The sequence below is a fragment of the Myxocyprinus asiaticus genome, chromosome 20 (assembly GCF_019703515.2).
Source record: "Myxocyprinus asiaticus isolate MX2 ecotype Aquarium Trade chromosome 20, UBuf_Myxa_2, whole genome shotgun sequence".
Classification (NCBI taxonomy): Eukaryota; Metazoa; Chordata; class Actinopteri; order Cypriniformes; family Catostomidae; genus Myxocyprinus; species Myxocyprinus asiaticus.
In genome coordinates this window covers 20,200,556-20,219,859 of record NC_059363.1, presented here as the reverse complement: position 1 = coordinate 20,219,859, position 19,304 = coordinate 20,200,556, and the positions used below count along the sequence as shown (strand labels likewise).

General features: G+C 38.1%; 1 protein-coding gene across 2 annotated transcripts in view; it reads left to right on the top strand.

Moving 5' to 3' along the window:
* LOC127411083 (calcipressin-3-like) overlaps positions 1–19,304 on the top strand; it is a 47,101-nt gene that overhangs the window by 2,936 nt on the left and 24,861 nt on the right. Inside the window, exon 1 of one of the 2 annotated variants that reach the window (XM_051646452.1) lies at positions 13,716–14,000. The exons of the other annotated variant lie outside the window; for it this stretch is intronic. Coding sequence (XP_051502412.1) covers positions 13,914–14,000 — 87 coding nt within the window. The 5' untranslated portion in view covers positions 13,716–13,913. Of the gene's footprint in view, positions 1–13,715; positions 14,001–19,304 lie in introns of those variants that run through there. 2 annotated transcript variants of the gene reach the window in all.

Below are 19,304 nucleotides of genomic sequence, written 5' to 3'. Positions count from 1 at the left end.
TATTTTTTATATTACACAAATATAATTTAACTCAATTACAACTGTGAATTCAAACACACCCTTTTGTTGGAAAATGATGGTATATGGTGCAGAACATGACTGATTTGTTTGATTATTCCAAGACTATCACGTCTTTCTCGCAATTTAAAAAAAAAAAAAAATCTATGTTAGCTAGCTAGATAATGTCAACTTAGTGAGAATTCAATGGAATTGGTAACAGCATTATTACTAACTATACCACAGAAAACTAAATGTTTTCATTTGCAAAGCATAAAAACACATTTACAAGATCAACAGATATTAGATGTAGTGACAATCAGTGTTGGGTGTAATGCATTACTAAGTAATTAATTACTGTAAATTACTTTTTCATTGAAAAAGTAAAGTAAGGGATTACTCTTAATTTCTCTTAAATTCTGATGTAATTGTGTTAAATACTGTATAGACTATTGAACAATTCTATATAAAACAATAGTGAATTTAAAATCAAAATTTAACTTTCTAATGTTGAAATGTATGTTTTCTAATTTAATGCAGCCCCTTTAAATTCTTTGGCTAGTTTATGAATAATTTATTTGATTATATATGATTTATTTGAAAAAATTAAAAGAACAATTTCATGTCTATCCTTGTATTTTTCATCTGGTTGAGGTTAAGTGTTTTAGAAAGTAATTAGTAATAAGTAATGCAGTTACTTTTCAGACAGAGTAATTAGTACAGTAATCTAATTACACTGTAGAAGATATAGTTAGTAGTTAATAATGAATTAGTTTTTAGAGTAACTTTCCCAACACTGGTGTCAATGCTGCACTGTCCCAATAGAGCAAGTGACCGTTCCATTAACAGACACCAACGTTTTTTGCTGTCAAACCGTTTAGTTAACTATTTAGTTTTTCATACTTTTTCCTCCCTCTCTCTGACACTTAAAATTAAACTGGCCATTTTTTTCATGTTTTACCTATAAGACTTTCCTGGAAGCAGCGTCTTCGCATGTGAAAATGAGCAACAGCGCTTTGCTGCGCTTACATTGAAAAAGTGGTCTGGGCCTGGGTACAAATCATGTGAACTCTGGTAGTTCACAGCTGGTATGAACCCAATCTGTCCAAGATCACAGTAGTAACACTTATTATGCTATGATGCATTTCTCATATATCCACTTGTCTCGGTATATGTCACCTTCTGAGAGCAGCTTGCATTCTTCGAAAAAATATAAATAAGGAGGACAAATACTTCAACAACACAGTGAAACTGCAGCTTTTCGTTACCAAGTCATTACCTAGTTACAGTGGTAAACAGTCGGTGCTAGTACTCACAGTGCTACCCTTGTTGGTGATGGTACGGACCCAAAAGTACAATGTGAAAAGAAACCAGCGGGGTTCGGGGTAGGGGAGTGGATTTCTGATTTTGATCAAGCAATGGAACCAAGAGTAAAAACAGCCTTAGTTTATATGAATGGTCTTTTTTGGACTGGGGAGGATGATTTGAAACCTCAAAGCTACAGTATGTTTTCATTGTACAATTAAATATTTATAAAAATAATAAAAAAAAAAAAAAGGAAATTTGATTCATTATCACATGACCCCTTTAAATTCAGCAGGGCATTAATATTGCTACATTATAATATGCATTCATGGCCTGTTAAGGAGTACAGCCAAAGTCTTTTTAGCAACTCAGTCCACTCGGCGGCCATCTTTGTAACGCTCTCGGGCAGGCTGGGCAGCTATTTTTCTATGGAAAAACCGACATACATAGGATAGGAGCTGCACTGGCATGACTGGAAATAATCTCCCGAGAGCATCCCAAAGCTGGCCGACAATAGACTGACATGCTAGAAAGACTCTGGTTGTCTCTGATACAGCTGAAGCTTTGACAACATTGCCAGGCATTTACTATCAATACCGGCAAGAGCATGGCTCAAACCTTTAGACTGTGAGTGTACGAGCATCGGTGCAGGGTGTGCATTTGCATGTTTAAATGTTACAGTATATTTGGGTCATTATCCTGGGGGGAAAAAACAGTTACTCAGTGTTTTTTACCCTGTAACCTGCATTGCACTGTTTGATAGATTGCGTGCAATTTACTAGATTACTAATAAGTGCAGTTATCCACTGCAGCCATGAATTCTGCAAGTAACATAAAGGCAAACTGTGCAATGAAACTTTATTTTGATAATCACTGCAAAATTTATCTTGAGTCATGATTCAAAATCACACCCCTCTCAAAATATTCTGCAGTTGTGGTGAATGTATTGTACGCCTTCCCTGGGGTCTTTTAAAAGGGCCCTCTCTGTTTTTTTTTTCTCTGAAAAAACACAGTTTTGCTCTTTATCTTCTGCTCCTCAGAGCCGAGTCAAATTTGCATCTTTGGGTGGAGCTGGGAGCATCTCTCTGGGTAAACATCTGGCCTTTGTTATTTTTGCTTCAGAAACTAGAACTCCGAGAGCCCTCCACCCTCAAAATCTCATTTAGTTTATCTGTTCTGTTCAGACTGATGTGTGTTTTATATCTGTGTGGCAATAGAGAAGCCCTCTTTCCCTCCTTGCCTTTCCCTCACACAGACACACCACACACACACAGAGAAATACACGCTTCATAATTCTTTCATTTGGTTGTGTCTGGCAGCCTGGCCTGTTGTTTCATTACTGTTGACCTGCTTTGGTGGCACGTGCCTTGACTCGACTCTTTACCTCCTCCCCTCCCTGTTTACTGAGCTCTGTCAGGGGCAAGGTCCTCCCTGCCTGCCCCAGTGCTGAGACTCTTCAGATGGGGGTCAGAACAATGGATCTGAGCCATGTATTCTTAGATTTGTATCTATAAATAGATGTTTTCTGAACCCACCCAATAGATCTTGTTGTTGGGAATGATGGATTTGACCACTAAATGTGCGATTTGTAAGGGATAGTGTACAATAAAGTCAGCTGGTTATTACTACAAAATAAACCTCTATGGGGGGATCACGTGTCAGAATTTTTGTGTGTGTGATATATATTTTTACTGTTATGTATGACCCATTTAACTACTTACCAAATCAATAAATAAATCAACATGAAATAGTTGTTTAAATAGAGAGACATGAAACTGCAGTAGCACAGCTATGTTTGAAATCGGTTGTCTGGGACAACGGTCAGTTATACAGTTTAGCAGTCATTATACAAAAATATTTGAATGCAAAATGCTTTGACCAATCAGAAACAGGTATTCCAGAGAGCCATGTACTGACTAATACTTGTTTTTAGAAATGGTTTTTGATCTTTTGAAATAAGAGTTCTATTTACTGTGAAAACATACTGTAATTTTCTCAAAACAAACTCAAAACTAGTGTTGGGGATTTGTTTTTTTTTTTTGTTTTTTTTTAACTGTAGCTTCCCAAGCTACAAGCTACTTACTAAGGTACCGTTAAACTACAGTCTTTTAAAAAGTAGTTAGCTACACTACAAGCTTCTAACAAAAAGTAGCAAACTACATTTAAGCTATTTAATGAAGAAAATATTTTTAAATATAACAATCGGATGATATTATTGAATTCAATAAAATCTCCTGATAGGTATACAGTATATTTAATTAAGGTGACATTCCCTTATGAAAATTAACCATGGTTTTACTACAGTAACCATAGTTTAACTATGGTATTTGTAGGAAAACCATAGTAACTGTTACTACAGTAACTACAATATTGTACTATTGTAAAACCATGGATACTAGATGGACACGGCATTATTTCTGTATATCTCTATATACTCCACTGGATTTAACTTTGAGTTTAGTAATAAATAGACATATTGTGGAGTTGAGATGCCGGAAGAATTGTCGCAGGAGTGAAACAAGCAGCGGTCTACAAATGCTTACTCTAGGGTTGTGATTGGTGGATTTAATAAACATGCTCCTCCCGAAGTTTGTTTAGAAACTCCATAATGTTATTGAGGCTTTGAAAATAGGCTGTTAAATAAGGCAGTAAAAGTAGATTGGAATGGACAGCAAACCCGCAGCTTGTGAGTAAGTGCACCAAAGTGCACACATTTCATGCATGAAGAGGGACACAGTCAGTCCACTTGGCAGCCATCTTTGGAACGCTCCGGGCAGCTATTTTCTATGGATATAAGCCGCAACAAAGTACAGATCCTGTCTACTTGAATGTAGAAAGACCAAAATCTCCAAAACGGTTGGTCAAGATTACGATCAAAGAACATATGTCAAATCAGCAGTTAAATTTGACATTAATGGTATCATAAATTGTTTTTATTAAGCTCTGATTATGCTAAAAACAAATGCTGTTTTTCAGGCTGGTTCAGCAAATGCACTTTCTCGAGTTGACTGACAGGCGATGACTGTATCTAAAAGGTAAAAAAAAATTATAATAATTAGCAAATTTATATATATGAAGTCAGAAGTTTACATACACTTTATTAGTGTTTGGTAGCATTGCCTTTAAATTGTTTAACTTGGGTCAAATGTTTTGAGTAGCCTTCCACAAGCTTCTCACATTAAGTTGCTGGAATTTTGGTCCATTCCTCCAGACAGAACTGGTGTAACTGAGTCAGGTTTGTAAGCCTCCTTGCTCACACACTCTTTTTCAGTTCTGGCCACAAATTTTCTAGTGTATTGAGGTCGGGGCTTTGTGATGGCCACTCCAATACCTTGACTTTGTTGTCCTTAAGCCATTTTGCCACAACTTTGAAGGTATGCTTGGGGTTGTTGTCCATTTGCGACCGAGCCTTAACTTCCTGGCTGATGTCTTGAGATGTTGCTTCTATATATCCACATAATTTTCCTTCCTCATGATGCCATCTATTTTGTGAAGTGCACCAGTCCCTCCTGCAGTAAAGCACCCCCACAACAGGATGCTGCCACCATGATTCACGGTTGGGATGGTGTTCTTCAGCTTGCAAGCCTCACCCTTTTTCCTTCAAACATAACGATGGTCGTTATGGCCAAACAGTTAAATTTGTTTCATCAGACAAGTAAGATCTTTGTCCCCATGTGCACTTGCAAACTGTAGTCTGGTGGTTTGAATGTAGTTTTTATGGTGGTTTTGGAGCAGTGGCTTCTTCCTTGCTGAGCAGCTTTTCAAGTTATGTCGATATAGGACTCGTTTTACTGTGGATATAGATACTTGTCTACCTGTTTCCTCCAGCATCTTTACAAGGTCCTTTGCTGTTGTTCTGGGATTAATTTGCATTTTTCGCACCAAACTACATTCATCTCTAGGAGACAGAATGCGTCTCCTTCCTGAGCGGTATGATGGCTGCGTGGTCCCATGGTGTTTATACTTGCATACTATTGTTTGTACAGATGAACGTGGTACCTTCAGGTGTTTGGAAATTGCACCCAAGATGAACCAGACTTGTGGAGGTCCACAATTTTTTTTCTGAGATCTTGGCTGATTTCTTTTGATTTTCCCATGATGTCAAGCAAAGAGGCACTGAGTTTGAAGGCAGGCCCTAAAATACATCCACAGGTACACTTCCAATTGACTGCAATTAGCCTATCAGAAGCTAAATTAGGCTTGAAATCATTTTCTGGAATTTTCCAAGCTGCTTAAAGGCCCAGTTAACTTGGTGTATGTAAACATCTGACTCACTGGAATTGTGATATAGTCAATTAAAAGTGAAACAATCTGTCTGTAAACAATTGTTGGAAGAATTACTCGTGTCATGCACAAAGTAGATGTCCTAAACGACTTGCCAGAACTATAGTTTGCTCAAATAAAATCTGTGGAGTTGTTAAAAAAATTAGTTTTAATGACTTCAACCTAAGTGTATGTAAACTTCTGACTTCAACTGTAAATAGTTATACTGGATTGCTCATTTTAGTGCTGTGTTGAGCAGTCTGTGGGCCTGCTGCTGACCCGTTGATGAAACACTTGAAAAAAGGACCACAAGAATATTATGCTATTGTTATTTAGGTCAGAATGCGGCTCATTTACACATTGGTGTTGTGTGTAAGCAGGTTCCAGAGAGAAAAATTTTGAAACTGCAATAGATCTGACTTATTGATCGGTAGAAACATACAATTCCTCTGTATTCCACTGTGCTCCGCAAAAACTGCTTTTGTTCGCTGAAATACTCTTTAAACTGCTTTAGTTCTTTACTTTTCTTTTTTTTATCTCACCCTGTCTGTCATATGGGATAGTTTACCCAGAAATGAAAATGCTGTCATAATTTACTCATCTCCTTGTTGTTCCAAACCCATATGACTTTCTTTTATCAGTGGAACACAAAAAGAGATGTGAGGCAATATGTTACGGTAGTCACCAAAAAATAAAGTACGGGTTTGGAACAACACGAGCGTGTAAAAATTAGGGGTGTAACGGTTCTCAAAAAAAACAAAAAAACAAAACAACCATACGGTTCGCCAACCACGGTTCGGTAAGCATTTGCGCCGTGGTTCATTTCTAGTTTAATAACTCATCTAGATTATACAGTCTGGCGAAGAAAATAAAGTGCCAAATAGACATGCGCAGTTGTGAACTCCGCTAATGCACCTGTATGGCTCTGTAGATGGACACACTCTGCCTGTGTTTCACATGGGTCAACTTTCTACAGAGAGAAGCTGTCCTATTAACTGTTAGTATGTTAAATCATTTGATGACATCACAGTTCTGCATGCGTTAGTTGGCTAAATGGCAAGCGGAGAAAACAAGCCGCAAGAGAGAAGCCCCTGCGTCATTTAAGTCTCCTGTCTGGGACGTTTTTCTTTATGCAGTCAATTACAACAGCGACGGTCACATTTTTTTTTACAAATCAGGCACTGTTTGCAGACATTACTCAACGCGAGTGCTGTATACTGGTAATACATCAATATTTGATTAGCTATTTACGCTGACATCACCCGAGGATATATAGCTCGCGGTGCACACAGAGCTGCAGGTGAACCTGAAACTGTACAGAGACACACTGCCTTCCATCTTTAAGGAGGCTCTCGGTGCTAGTTCGGACAGACATGAAACAAGAACTAAAGCGCTTGGGGTGTTCATAGCCAAAGTTAAGTTGCCCTTACTCCGTTGATGAAGATGTGGGATTTCTGCGTATGATTAAAATACTCATCGCGTTACGACATTCTTTCTCGTATTCATTTTAATAGCAGGTTTATTTCTTCTATAGTGATGTATAGATTCTGAACGTTGAATATACGTTGAGTTGAGTTAGAAATGCACTTTGTGTTGATGCATGTCACGTAATAATGCAGGTATTAAGTTAAAATGTTGAGTCAGTAATTAGAGAGGTTATTTTTATTTAGTTAAAGACCCTAACGAAAATTAACCATGGTTGTATGTAGTAATATTGTAGTAACATGACTGTAATAACAAGGACTGTTGTCACCATGGTTTTCTTAGCAGAAATCATGGTTTTGATAGAATTAACCATGGTTTTATGTAGTAATATTGTTGTAGCCATATAGTAACCATGGTTTTACTATAGTAATATTGTAGTAACCATATAGTAACCATGGTTTTACTATAGTAATATTGTAGTAGCCATGACTGAAGTAACAATGACTGCTGTCACCATTGTTTTCTTGGCAGAAATCATAGTTTTGATACAATTAGCTATTGTTTTACTACATTAATGCTGTAGTTTCCATATAGTAACCTTGATTTTACTATAGTATTGTAACCATGACAGTAACCATGTTAATTTTGTGGTTACTATTATTTTACTACAAATACAATGTTTAAACTATGTTTACTGTAGTAAAACCGTGTTGATTTGTAGTGAGGACAAATCTCTTGAAGTGTCTGTTACCAAATAGAATATTTTTACTTTGGATTTGGCAGTCATACCCATCCCCCCCCCTGAATATAAGAAATATTGAACCGTTCCAAATCCATGAACCGAAAACCGTGATATAAACCAAACCCTGAGAAATTTTAACCGTTACACCCCTAATAAAAATGAGAAAATCCAATGTTTGTGTGAACTATCCCTTTATCTATGTGAATTACTGCTTCTTTTTATCTCTTTAACTCCTGCAACCCATATCTGCTGCATCACCTTCTGCTCTACCTAGTGCCTGCACTCTTCTGCACCTGAATTCTCTCTCTCTCTAAATCTTTCTGAATATCTCTCTCTCTCTCTCTCTCTCTCTCTCTCTCATTCTCCTCTCTGTGATATAAATAGCTTGCCCTAGTTTGTGATAACTGCAGTGGTGCCACGGGCTGGTAGAGCACCACATGAGTGAGGTAGACTGGCAGTCTTTACACATTTACATTTGTAAGTCATGATGGTGCAGTGTCTCTGCAATGGTATGTGTGTGTGTGTATTTGTAGAGGCTGCACCTTGCTAAGTCTTTATCTGGCAACTTGTTTTAAAATACTTTTTTACAAAACATGGCGGCTTCAATATTCACGTTTGGGGCATGATTGTGTACAATTTATATTGTAGAACCAAAACATTCAAATATCTTCAAGTAATGTTTACTACAGTACAGACCTTATTTTACTCATAACTCCAAAACTGGCATTTTAAAAACCCATAGGAAAATTTCGAGGGAACTCATGGCTCAAAAATACTAATTCTCTTCTGGGTTTTTGGACTACAACCTGAACAGCTCGATGGCCGATACAGATATCTAGAGAGTGTCATGGAATATTGAATTCTCTTTTCCCTCTCAGTAAGAAAACTCTCGAAGTCAGGAGTTCCAGGTGTCAAAAGTTAGAGTATATTGAGCAAAACAACAAACCTGACAAAGCCAGCTGACGATCTGACTCTCTCAATCCGGACTCCTATTTTTATACAGTTTGTTATCTTGAATTACCTCATACACACGCCCCTCTTATTATTTTTTGTAGTCAGTGGGTGCTTTTTTTTCACCATTATTTCACAGAGCCTCTGACTCCTTTTTAATGGCGGAAATCTGACTTTCAGTCTATTTGAAAAAAAAAAAAAAAACTTTTAATTTATTATGAAAGTATACATTTTGAGTAAATATAATATAACAGTTTAAGCATAATACAGTAACTTTGACCATTGGCTGTGGTAATCTTTAACTATTGGCTGTGTTTTTCAGTACCTTAGCAACGCATTGTACCATTGTGTTTGCTACAGCTGAGTGCACCGTGTGTTTCTCACAGCATAAGCACTTAGGCCTCATATTCTCTTTCCTAGATCACATAATGCCCAGGCTATTCTATATATGTACTTTTTCTATGTTTGATATATAAAAATACACTATAATATAGAAAAATATACTATAAGAGCAGGGAGGCTGATGGCCAATACAATGATATATATTAATATAATTATAGAAATTAAGTAGGTGTAGGCCTACTAAAAATTGCTGCCCACTTCATAACTCTTCTTACTCCCTGCAAAATAAAACCACACCCTCCTGTACAACCACAAATTGGTAATTTTGTTAAATAAAAGGCTTTTCCAAGGCATGCCCAGCCACAACTCATTAAATGAGTCAGTGCAAATACTAAGTTATCTCAAATTAAAATAAAATAAAAAAGATTTATTTTTTTTTTATTATTTTTTTTTACTAACTCATTTTTAAAAAGTTACTGTTACACCCTAAAGTTGTCATTTAATACAAATAAAAAATCAAGTGGTCCCAATTAAGCATGATTTGAAATGCTAAATTTGTACAATAACTCTTATAATGTTCCTTAAACTTTGGCTTCAAGTACAACCAACACAAAACTAGTCTAAAATCAAGTATACTAAATTTGCAGCTGTGGAGGACACCCATAAACCCTTGTGCTTGAATAAATGATTTATATTTGGTCAAGACAAGGGCTGTTTCTCAATGTCTGTTCTTTTTGCATTCTTACATTCTTGTGGACCTGGTTGACAATCACCTATGTCCGAAAAAAGAAAATAGCTAAGAGGTTGTTGAATCTAAATATCACAGCACATCTCAAAACTCGCATAGATGCATTTTACGTCCTTATGTCCTCTGAGTTCGCTCTTTCAAGGTAGTAAGGCAAGACTGATTTTCAAAAGAACTCAAGAACAAGAATGTGTTCTTAGCATTGAGAAACACACAAGGGAACTTATGGGGAAGTATAATAATTGTTATTAAGTATTAATATAGTTAAGAATTAACTTGTATTAGAATTCATAATTAAAAACAATTATACTTTAATCACAGATATTAAGTTACAGAGTTAGGTCTGCTTGTAACTTGTTAACTGTGCTTAAATATTTAAGTTTACTTAATTTGAGCCAAATAAATATGTTTACTTAGAAAAGCACACAAACCAAAGTCAATTTATCAGATTTTACAGTGAACAATTCATTGCCTTTTAATTCCCGAAGACAAATTATGGTATTTATAATACTTAATTTCACCCCATTACAATTTGAATAGGCTTCTTAAAAAGAATAAAGAAAAAAATCTAATTTTACATAATTCAATAATCATTTGAATTTTTTGCACTAGTATCATTTCGTCATGTCCCCAGAGTTGCATGTCAGAAATCTTTGACAGAAATTAGTGCTAAATCATCAGATTTCTATTATTTATTTATTTTCATTTAGTGTCTAGTATTACATTCTCTCACTTGCATGTATTCATTTGTGGTAAATTTGTAATTTGTGGTAAATGTGTAATTTTAACACTGATAGTGGAGGTTTTTTGTTAACTTATGTTTATTTATTTATTTATTTTATTCCTTTTTCTCCCAATTTGGAATGCCCAATTCCCACTACTTAGTAGGTCCTTGTGGTGGTGGGGTTACTCACCTCAATCCGGGTGGCGGAGGACAATTCTCAGTTGCCTCTGCTTCTGAGACAGTCAGTCCGTGCATCTTATCACGTGGCTCATTGTGCATGACACCGTGGAGACTCCCAGCATGTGGAGGCTCATGCTACTCTCCACGATCCACGCACAACTTACCGTGCGCCCCATTGAGAGCGAGAACCACTAATTGCAACCATGAGGAGGTTACCCCATGTGACTCTACCCTCCCTAGCAACCGGGCCAATTTGGTTGCTTAGGAGACCTGGCTGGAGTCACTCGGCACACCCTGGATTCGAACTCGTGACTCCAGGGGTGGTAGTCAGCGTCAATACTCGCTGAGCTACCCAGGACCCTCCTTAACTTATTATGTTAAGAGTCTACTGTGTCCTTTAAAATTGCACATTAAAGGTGCTAAGTATAGTTGTTGTGTTTTTGCCGTCTTGGACCAATACCTATAGGGGCATGGATGCAGCATAATTCAAATGCAGTATTTTAAGTTACTGATGCCATTGTTGGAATTTACTATTTATAGTCAGCCATGATTAATTTATTCCATGAGTGAAAGAATCCAATAATAGGGAGGTTACTGAGATTTAGCTAGTAGTATTTGGCTGGTCATGTGATGAACATAGCCTCCCCAGTGAGGAGACCCTCCCAATGTAGTAATAAAACTGTCGTTGTAGAGGCTGATTTATACTTCTGTGTTGAAACTACGGTATAGGCTCCGCATAGTGGCCAGCACGTTGGTTTGCATTTATAGTTCTGCGTTGTGTGTCTGTGTCGTTCTGTGTGTACACAACCAAAATGCTAACTGAAACGTTCCAGAAATAAACAAAAGCAATGTAATTCCTGGATTCAAAAGTATTTATGAAATTATGTTTGCATCAAAAACGAGTTCAAAGTATGTCAAAATGTAGGCACATACAGTATTTATTAAATGGCCTACAATGTTGCCTGCATAGCAGAGAGAAAATAAATTAGGAAATTACTGTAAGTTTGCTCTTGTGTCACTTAAATAATAATAAATAAATATTTTGGCATACTTTTGACATTCCATGCTGAAAAAGAAATGATCAAATTAGCTAATTAATAACCACTTGTCTGAATAACACAAAATGGGTGTTGTTTTAAAGACTTTACAATGCATATAAGCAATATAACCAACTCTTACCAGCTGCTTTTTTATTTGCTGTTAAATTAGAAGTGTTCTGTTTCCATAACTTATGAAATATGATTATTTACTGAACACACACTGTCAAACATATGGTCAAAAGTGGACCAATCACAGCTGTTGTGGTCTGCGTCGACGCAACATTTTTGAAGAGGTGCACGTCGGGCTATGGCGTAGGTTACACTGTAACCGCCATAGCTATGCATAGCCTACACCATAGGTTTGACGCAGAAGTATAAATCGGCCTCAATGTTACTGATATGACTGAAGTCTTCATCTTATGTGAGAGGTCATCATTTTATATGTTTCAAAATTACAAATTATTTCTTTAGGAACAAACCTTTTTTTAACGAGGAAACAATTACTGAGTGCACCTTTTAATTGAAGGTCTGAGTTATGACATGAGGTCACCGCATCAGCCATTATTTAAAGTGTGTAACTTTTGTTGTATTTGTGTTTTTCCTTTAATTTATAATGTTAGTCATATGTGGTCAAGCATAAAATGGCCACTCTGTTATGGAAAGATATAGGGGAAATCAATGTCATTGTAAAATTTCAATGGACCCTTTTCGCACTTCCGGGTGTTGGAATGCAGAAGTAAACTTGCATGGTAAACTTCGATAACACTGAACGGAAGTAAATGGGAGACCACGGCAAATATAATTTTTGCTTATACATTTGCTCCAACATCAAAAAGAAAAACGCCATTATTACTTTTCCAAAACTTTCCAAATGAAGAAAAAAGAGAGAGAGATGCATTACGACAGTCAGATGAGAGAAGATGGTAAATTTACTGTCACTCTCTCAGCAGCTGTATTAGAAACCTCATCCCATATAGAGTTTTTTTCAAACTAGTTCCAGGGTGATATAATACAAAGTATAATGTTATAAGGGGCCTGGGTAGCTCAGCATGTAAAGACACTGACTACCTTCCTTGGAGTCACAAGTTTGAATCCAGGGTGTGCTGAGTGACTCCAGCCAGGTCTCCTAAGCAACCAAATTGGCCCGGTTGCTAGGGAGGGTAGAGTTACGTGGGGTAACCTCCTTGTGGTCGCAATAATGTGGTTCGCTCTCGGTGAGGCGCGTGGTGAGTTGTGCATGGATGCCGCGGAGAATAGCGTGAAGCCTCCACACACACTATGTCTCCGTGGTAACGCGCTCAACAAACCACGTGATAAGATGCACGGATTGACGGTCTCAGACGTGGAGGCAACTGAGATTGAGGCTAGTCACTACACCACCACGAGGACTTAGAGCGCATTGGGAATTGGGCATTCCAAATTGGGGAGAAAACAAAAAAGCATAATGTTATAAATTGACTCTTAAAATTTGCAAATATAAAAACGTTTGCTAGATTTATGCTGCTAATAAAAAAAAAAAAAGGCAGAAATGCGTCATCACAGTCTGTGAGAAGGGTTCATATATATTTATGTTAACAAACATAAAATCATCAGTGCAAGTTAACAAATATGTTAGCTAGATTTCATTCACAATGTAGTGGCTAATTTTACCCACTAAATATCCATCCTGTTATTGTGTCCAGTCAAACCTATTTTTGTACTGCAGATTCTTTGAAAGGTCGTAGTGGTCGTTTTGGCTGAAATTTATGAGCCTAGTGTCTTGCAGTTTTCTTGAACAGTTTCACTGACAGTAACTCAAAGGAGCAGGACAACTATGACGGCCTCGTTTGTTGGCCAGATCGAACCGTTATGATGCGGTTGCCTGCTGCTCTGCGTTCGCTTCTCCTCTCAGCGCGTGCACATCATAATAAAGAATCAAACGTGGAGACAATGACGTCAATGTAGCGGCCGGGCGCCCTGATTGGTGCGTTCGGAAGAACCAGAGCAGCTTTCATGCGTTCACAGAGCAGCATCTCACACAGAGACAGAACCGGGCAGAGCCGGAGAGTTTGAGTCAGTTACCTTACCAACACACAGCAGACTTTCAACCTCTGAGAACAGAGTAGCTTTGTGGCATAGAAGTAGGGCGAACAAGAGAAAGAAAAGGAATAAAAATACCAAGTTTCTGTATTTATCTGATTGCAAGCAGCGAAAGCCGGAATGCCATCAATAAACATGAAACTGGAGATGTTGACGCTCATCGCCTGCGACGTAGACACGGAGGTGTTTACGTCCGACAAAATGCAGGTACTGCAAGTTTATCTAGAAAGAGCATTTAGGGGTAAAAAGGTTCAAAAACGTGCACGCTGTGTTTATGAGCACTGTTATCTCTATGCAGGTGCGCGAGGAGCGCTTTCACTGCATGCGCGCGTTCATCTGTGTGACGTTTCACGCAGCCGATTCATTGTTTCTCACTGCTGGAATTTTATCAATGAATCCGCAGTTCACATTAACATTCTGCTGCATGCGCACACATGGCGTCAATGCTCTGAACGACTGAAGCGATACACCTTCAGACAGGCTGCACCACTCGTTTGTATTGGATGAACTAGTCCGTTTGAGCAATTTGAGTTTCATGCTTATACAAACGGTATATGTACAGACATATTTTAATGTAGTTAGATGCAGTGCCAATTGTCCTGATACCCCCATCTCTCTCTCTCTCTCTCTCTCACTCACACACACACACACACACTCACACACACACACTCACACACACACGCACACTGAATACTGCAGGTATGTCAGGTAGGACTGCAACCGTCCACCAGTCACTCTGTGATAGGTAGTCAATATTAAAACTTAGTTTGCCAATGATTTGACAATGCCACTTTATTTTAAATGGCATGTGCTGTACAAGGTAATGACAGATCAGAAATGTCTATCAGTCTGCTAGAAATCCTCAGTTGGAATTTGCTTTTAAAGCTTATTAATTTGTGACAGACTGGAGAGCACAAAACATTGTGTTTTCTTGTTTTATGAAGCAGCACACCCAAACATTTAGCATGTTTAATACATTGCATATTTTTGGATCACTGCAGTACCGTTTTCTTCATTATGCAACATAAATGCACTAATGCATTTTTTTTTTTTTTTTTTATCCTGGGAATTCTTGATTTCACATTAATAAGCAGAAATAAAACTTAGTTTGTAGTACCCTGCTGGAAATAAAACTATTCTTTCTCCAAAACATTTAATCATTAGCATTGCACAAACAAACATGAATATTTGCATTTATGTTCTGTACTGAAAGTCTTTTTTCTAATATGACTCATATGGGAGTGCATAGGCTATATTGTGTTTGTGACGATCACTTCAGTGGGTGGCTAAGAAAACATGTCAGGGACTTTAAAGCTCGAAGTACCATTAAGAATGTAGTGTTAGAGGTGTCACCTGCCATCGTTGAGTGTCCATCTAGTTTGTGTTTTTGTTTCTGTGTCGTAAACTGCAAATAGACGGGCAGGCAGTCAGACAGACAGGCATTTTTGTGCCGTAAACTGCAAATAGACGGGCAGGCAGTCAGACAGACAGGCATTTTTGTGCCGTAAACTGCAAATAGACGGGCAGGCAGTCAGACAGACAGACGTTTCTGTACAGACTGCAGGAGGCTATGCTGTGCCTTCATTTCCCCTGCAGTGGCCTGCCTTGAGCAGGTAACAACAGCAGAATGAGAATGAGTAAAAATGTTGGTGTGTGACTGTGTGTGTTGGTTCTAATCTGGGTTTTGGACTCGATTTGAGGACAGAGGAGATTATAAGGAGCTGCACATGGGTTATGGTCACTGATTACAAAGATCACTGCACACCAGCTTGTCTTTTTTCTATTTCTTTTTTATTCTCTACTTAAGGTTTATTCATTTACTCTGTGCTCTGATTTTCTCTCTTGACAGCTGAGTTTACAGTATCACCATGAATCTGGGTGAACTGAGACAGCAGATTGAAAATTTGCTCAAAAGGAATGTGTTTCTTTGTAATATAAAGACACGGCAGCTCAGTCATCTGTCGGCAGCTCAGTCATTTGCTGAAGAATTAAAGGAATAATTCACCCAACAATGAAAAATCTGTCATCTTTTACTCATCTTCATGTTGTTCCAAACATGTATGCATTTTTTTTTTTCTTCCATGGAACACAAAATGTACAATTTTGAAGAATTTTTGGAGAAGTAAATGTGGACAATTTGTAAATAATAAGAAACGCATGATGAAAGTAGTCAGTACGACTCGTACAGCATGTTTCAAGTCTCTTGAAGTCATATGATAGCTTTGTGTGACAAATAGACTGTAATTAAAGTCAGTATTCACTGAAAATCTTGCCCTCCAATGTAGCTCTCAAATCAAATATGGAAAGTATGACATCAGTGACATTTTTCAGGTTTGGAATGAAGTGAGCTTATCTAACAACATGTCTACACCGGGTGCTAGTAGCATGCCGCGTCAAAAGCCATAGAACTCATTATAATCAATGATGCTATCTATACTGGAAGCGTACGTTGCGGTAGTGTCCCGTTCCATTTTGCGCTGCACGCACTGGCGCTACTACACAAATGAAAGCATCCAGTGTACACAGCCTCAAGCCGTTGCTTCGCACCATGTCAATGGACACGCCTGGTGTAGACAGGATGTAATGCCAGAAACAAACTTTTTGCAAGTACGCGATTGCAGACCTGAGGAGCTTGGCCAAAGTATTGCCAACATGTGATCCGGTTGAACACACACAAAATGCTCTTGCATTTACTGTGGCATTAACAAACCTCAGTACTCTAGGGGGCGATAGAGTTAGCTTCAAACATTTGTGCCTTGTTAGTATTCAGGAAAACTGCTGTAGAAATGTTGACTTTAACTTATTTTGTCAGCAATATTCTTGTCAAACTGTTTCTCTGCATGACCATAGAAGACTGTTACACTAATGCCCGCTAAAGCAACCCTTGCGGCAACATAAAGAATGCATACTTGCGTTGAGTTATGATTTGCGTTCTGATACATTGTCAAACGCAATGGAACGCAATATCGAGATGCGTAGCTGGAAGCATCTGCTTTCACTTTTTTTTGGCCCTAAATGATGACTTCATCTTCATTTTTGAGGGCACTAGTCCTTTAAGAAATTATTATTTAGCAAAATATATATGAATCTTTGTGACTGAAAGGCTTTTGGCTACATGTAGTGGCTCAGTTTAAATTTATTGAGGAATAGGTTTTGCTCAACCACATATAAGTGAGTGGCGTGAGATATGTGAGCCTGTTAGTTGTCCCTACATTAGCACTCTGTCGGACTCTATTGTTACTGGAGCAGCTTGGATCTGAGCACGGTCACTAGAACAGGTGTGGCCTACAGTGTGCATGTGTGTTGAGTGGAAAATGATGTGCTATGGAAATTATGCAGACATCAGCACATTCAATCTGAAGGTTATGGGCAGGACTCTCATGACTTTCATGCATAAACACACACACCCTAACCAGTTAATACATTGATGTGCATGTTCTGTTTTTCAGATGATAAAGGCTCAGCTACTGCAGATGGATGGGATCAGAAATGCATTATTATTTTTTGTGTTTTGTGTTTTTGTATTGTCAGCAAACAGGTATACCCACATTGTTTTTCATAGACAGCATTGAGTTTCCATCAGTGTGATCATTAAGGTCATTGGGAAAAGCAGCTGTCAGACCTCTCCTCCAAGCATCATTATTGTTGCTTAGACTAAGGGATTTTTCAAAACCCTTAGCCTGCAGTATTAAACGTCAGCGAGTAACCCGTCGTCCCATACCATGCAGAATCATACAGCCTTATTGAGGACAGGTGTGCTATTATTTTATTTAGTGATTGAATTTATGAAAATAAAATGTAGACTCATCCATAGACTTACATTGAAGGAGGGACCCAACCCATATCTAGGGACCAGAATATCATAAAGACTTCGGGGTGGGCTCTTTTGACTTGGGCCACTAAGCAACCACCCAGCTACAACTCACAACAGCCTAGCAACCACCTAGGAATGCCCTAGCAACTACACAGCAACATGCTTAAAACCACTCAGAGCACCATAGGAATTCTCCAGCAATTCTTACATTCTTGACTAAATGTAACTAAACATCTATTTTGTTTCATTGTCTTTTTTTAATTATTTTTTTAGCTGACCAATGTTAGCATAATAGTCAAGGATCCAGGCCGCAAGCCTAATGCTAATGATCATAATTCTGCACCATCACCATTGTGCCCTTGAGTAAAGCATTTAACCCCAGTGGCTTCCATGGGGTGACTTGTCCTACAATTAGCATACAGTAAATCACTTTGGCTAAAATGCCAAATAACAAAGATCAGCCTTAACTGATGAGACATTTCATCTTTGTAGTAAAAAGTAGTTTACCTGGAATAATTGCCCAAGTGACTTTAAATGTGAGTTTGTCAGTGGATCCTTCCTAACAAGCAGCAAATGAGTAGATTAGTAGTTGACTAATATGTTTTTGTTTTTTATGGCTGATGCATGATATCTAGAGAGCAGGATGAACAATAGCTGAAATAATGCCAGTATATACATACTGTAATACAACCTAATGATAACAAAAGAGACCTACACAAAATGCTTAAATCTAACGAACACTTATTTTTCACAGTATTTTGCTTATACAGGGTTATGGCGGTCATGAAAAACCTGGAAATTGTGTCAAATTTTACAACTGGAAATTAAAACAAAAATGTCCTGGAAATTAATACAATATTAAAAAGTAATGGACATTTCTATAGTGAATCAAAATTTTTCTAGCATGCTCAGCTCTAAAATGATCCATTTGGCAAAAAAAATAAAATAAAAAAATAAAAATATATCGGCAAAAAAGAAACGTCCCTTTTTCAGGACACTGTATTTTAAAGATCATTTTGTAAAAATCCAGATAACTTTACAGATCTTTATTGTAAAGGGTTTAAACAATGTTTTCCACGCTTGTTCAATGAACCATAAACGATTAATGAACATGCACCTGTGGAAAAGTCGTTAATACACTAACAGCTTACAGATGCTCGGCAATTAGGGTCACAGTTATAAAAACTTAGGACACTAAAGAGACCTTTCTACTGACTCTGAAAAACACCAAAAGAAAGATTCCCAGGGTCCCTGCACATCTGCGTGAACATGCCTTAGGCATGCTGCATGGAGGCATGAGGACTGCAGATGTGGCCAGGGCAATAAATTGCAATGTACATACTGTGAGACGCCTAAGACAGCGCTACAGGGAGACAGGAAGGACAGCTGATTGTCCTCACAATGGCAGACCACGTGTAACAACACCTGCACAGGATCGGTACATCCGAATATCACACCAGTGGGACAGGTACAGGATGGCAACAACAACTCATCACTGACGAGTCGCGGTTTAGTGGTGATGGTCAGACTCGCGTTTATCGCCGAAGGAATGAGCGTTACACTGAGGCCTGTACTCTGGAACAGGATCGATTTGGAGGTGGAGGGTCCGTCATGGTCTGGGGCCATGTGTCACAGCATCATCAGACTGAGCTTGTTGTCATAGCAGGCAATCTCAGTGCTATACATTTCAGGGAAGA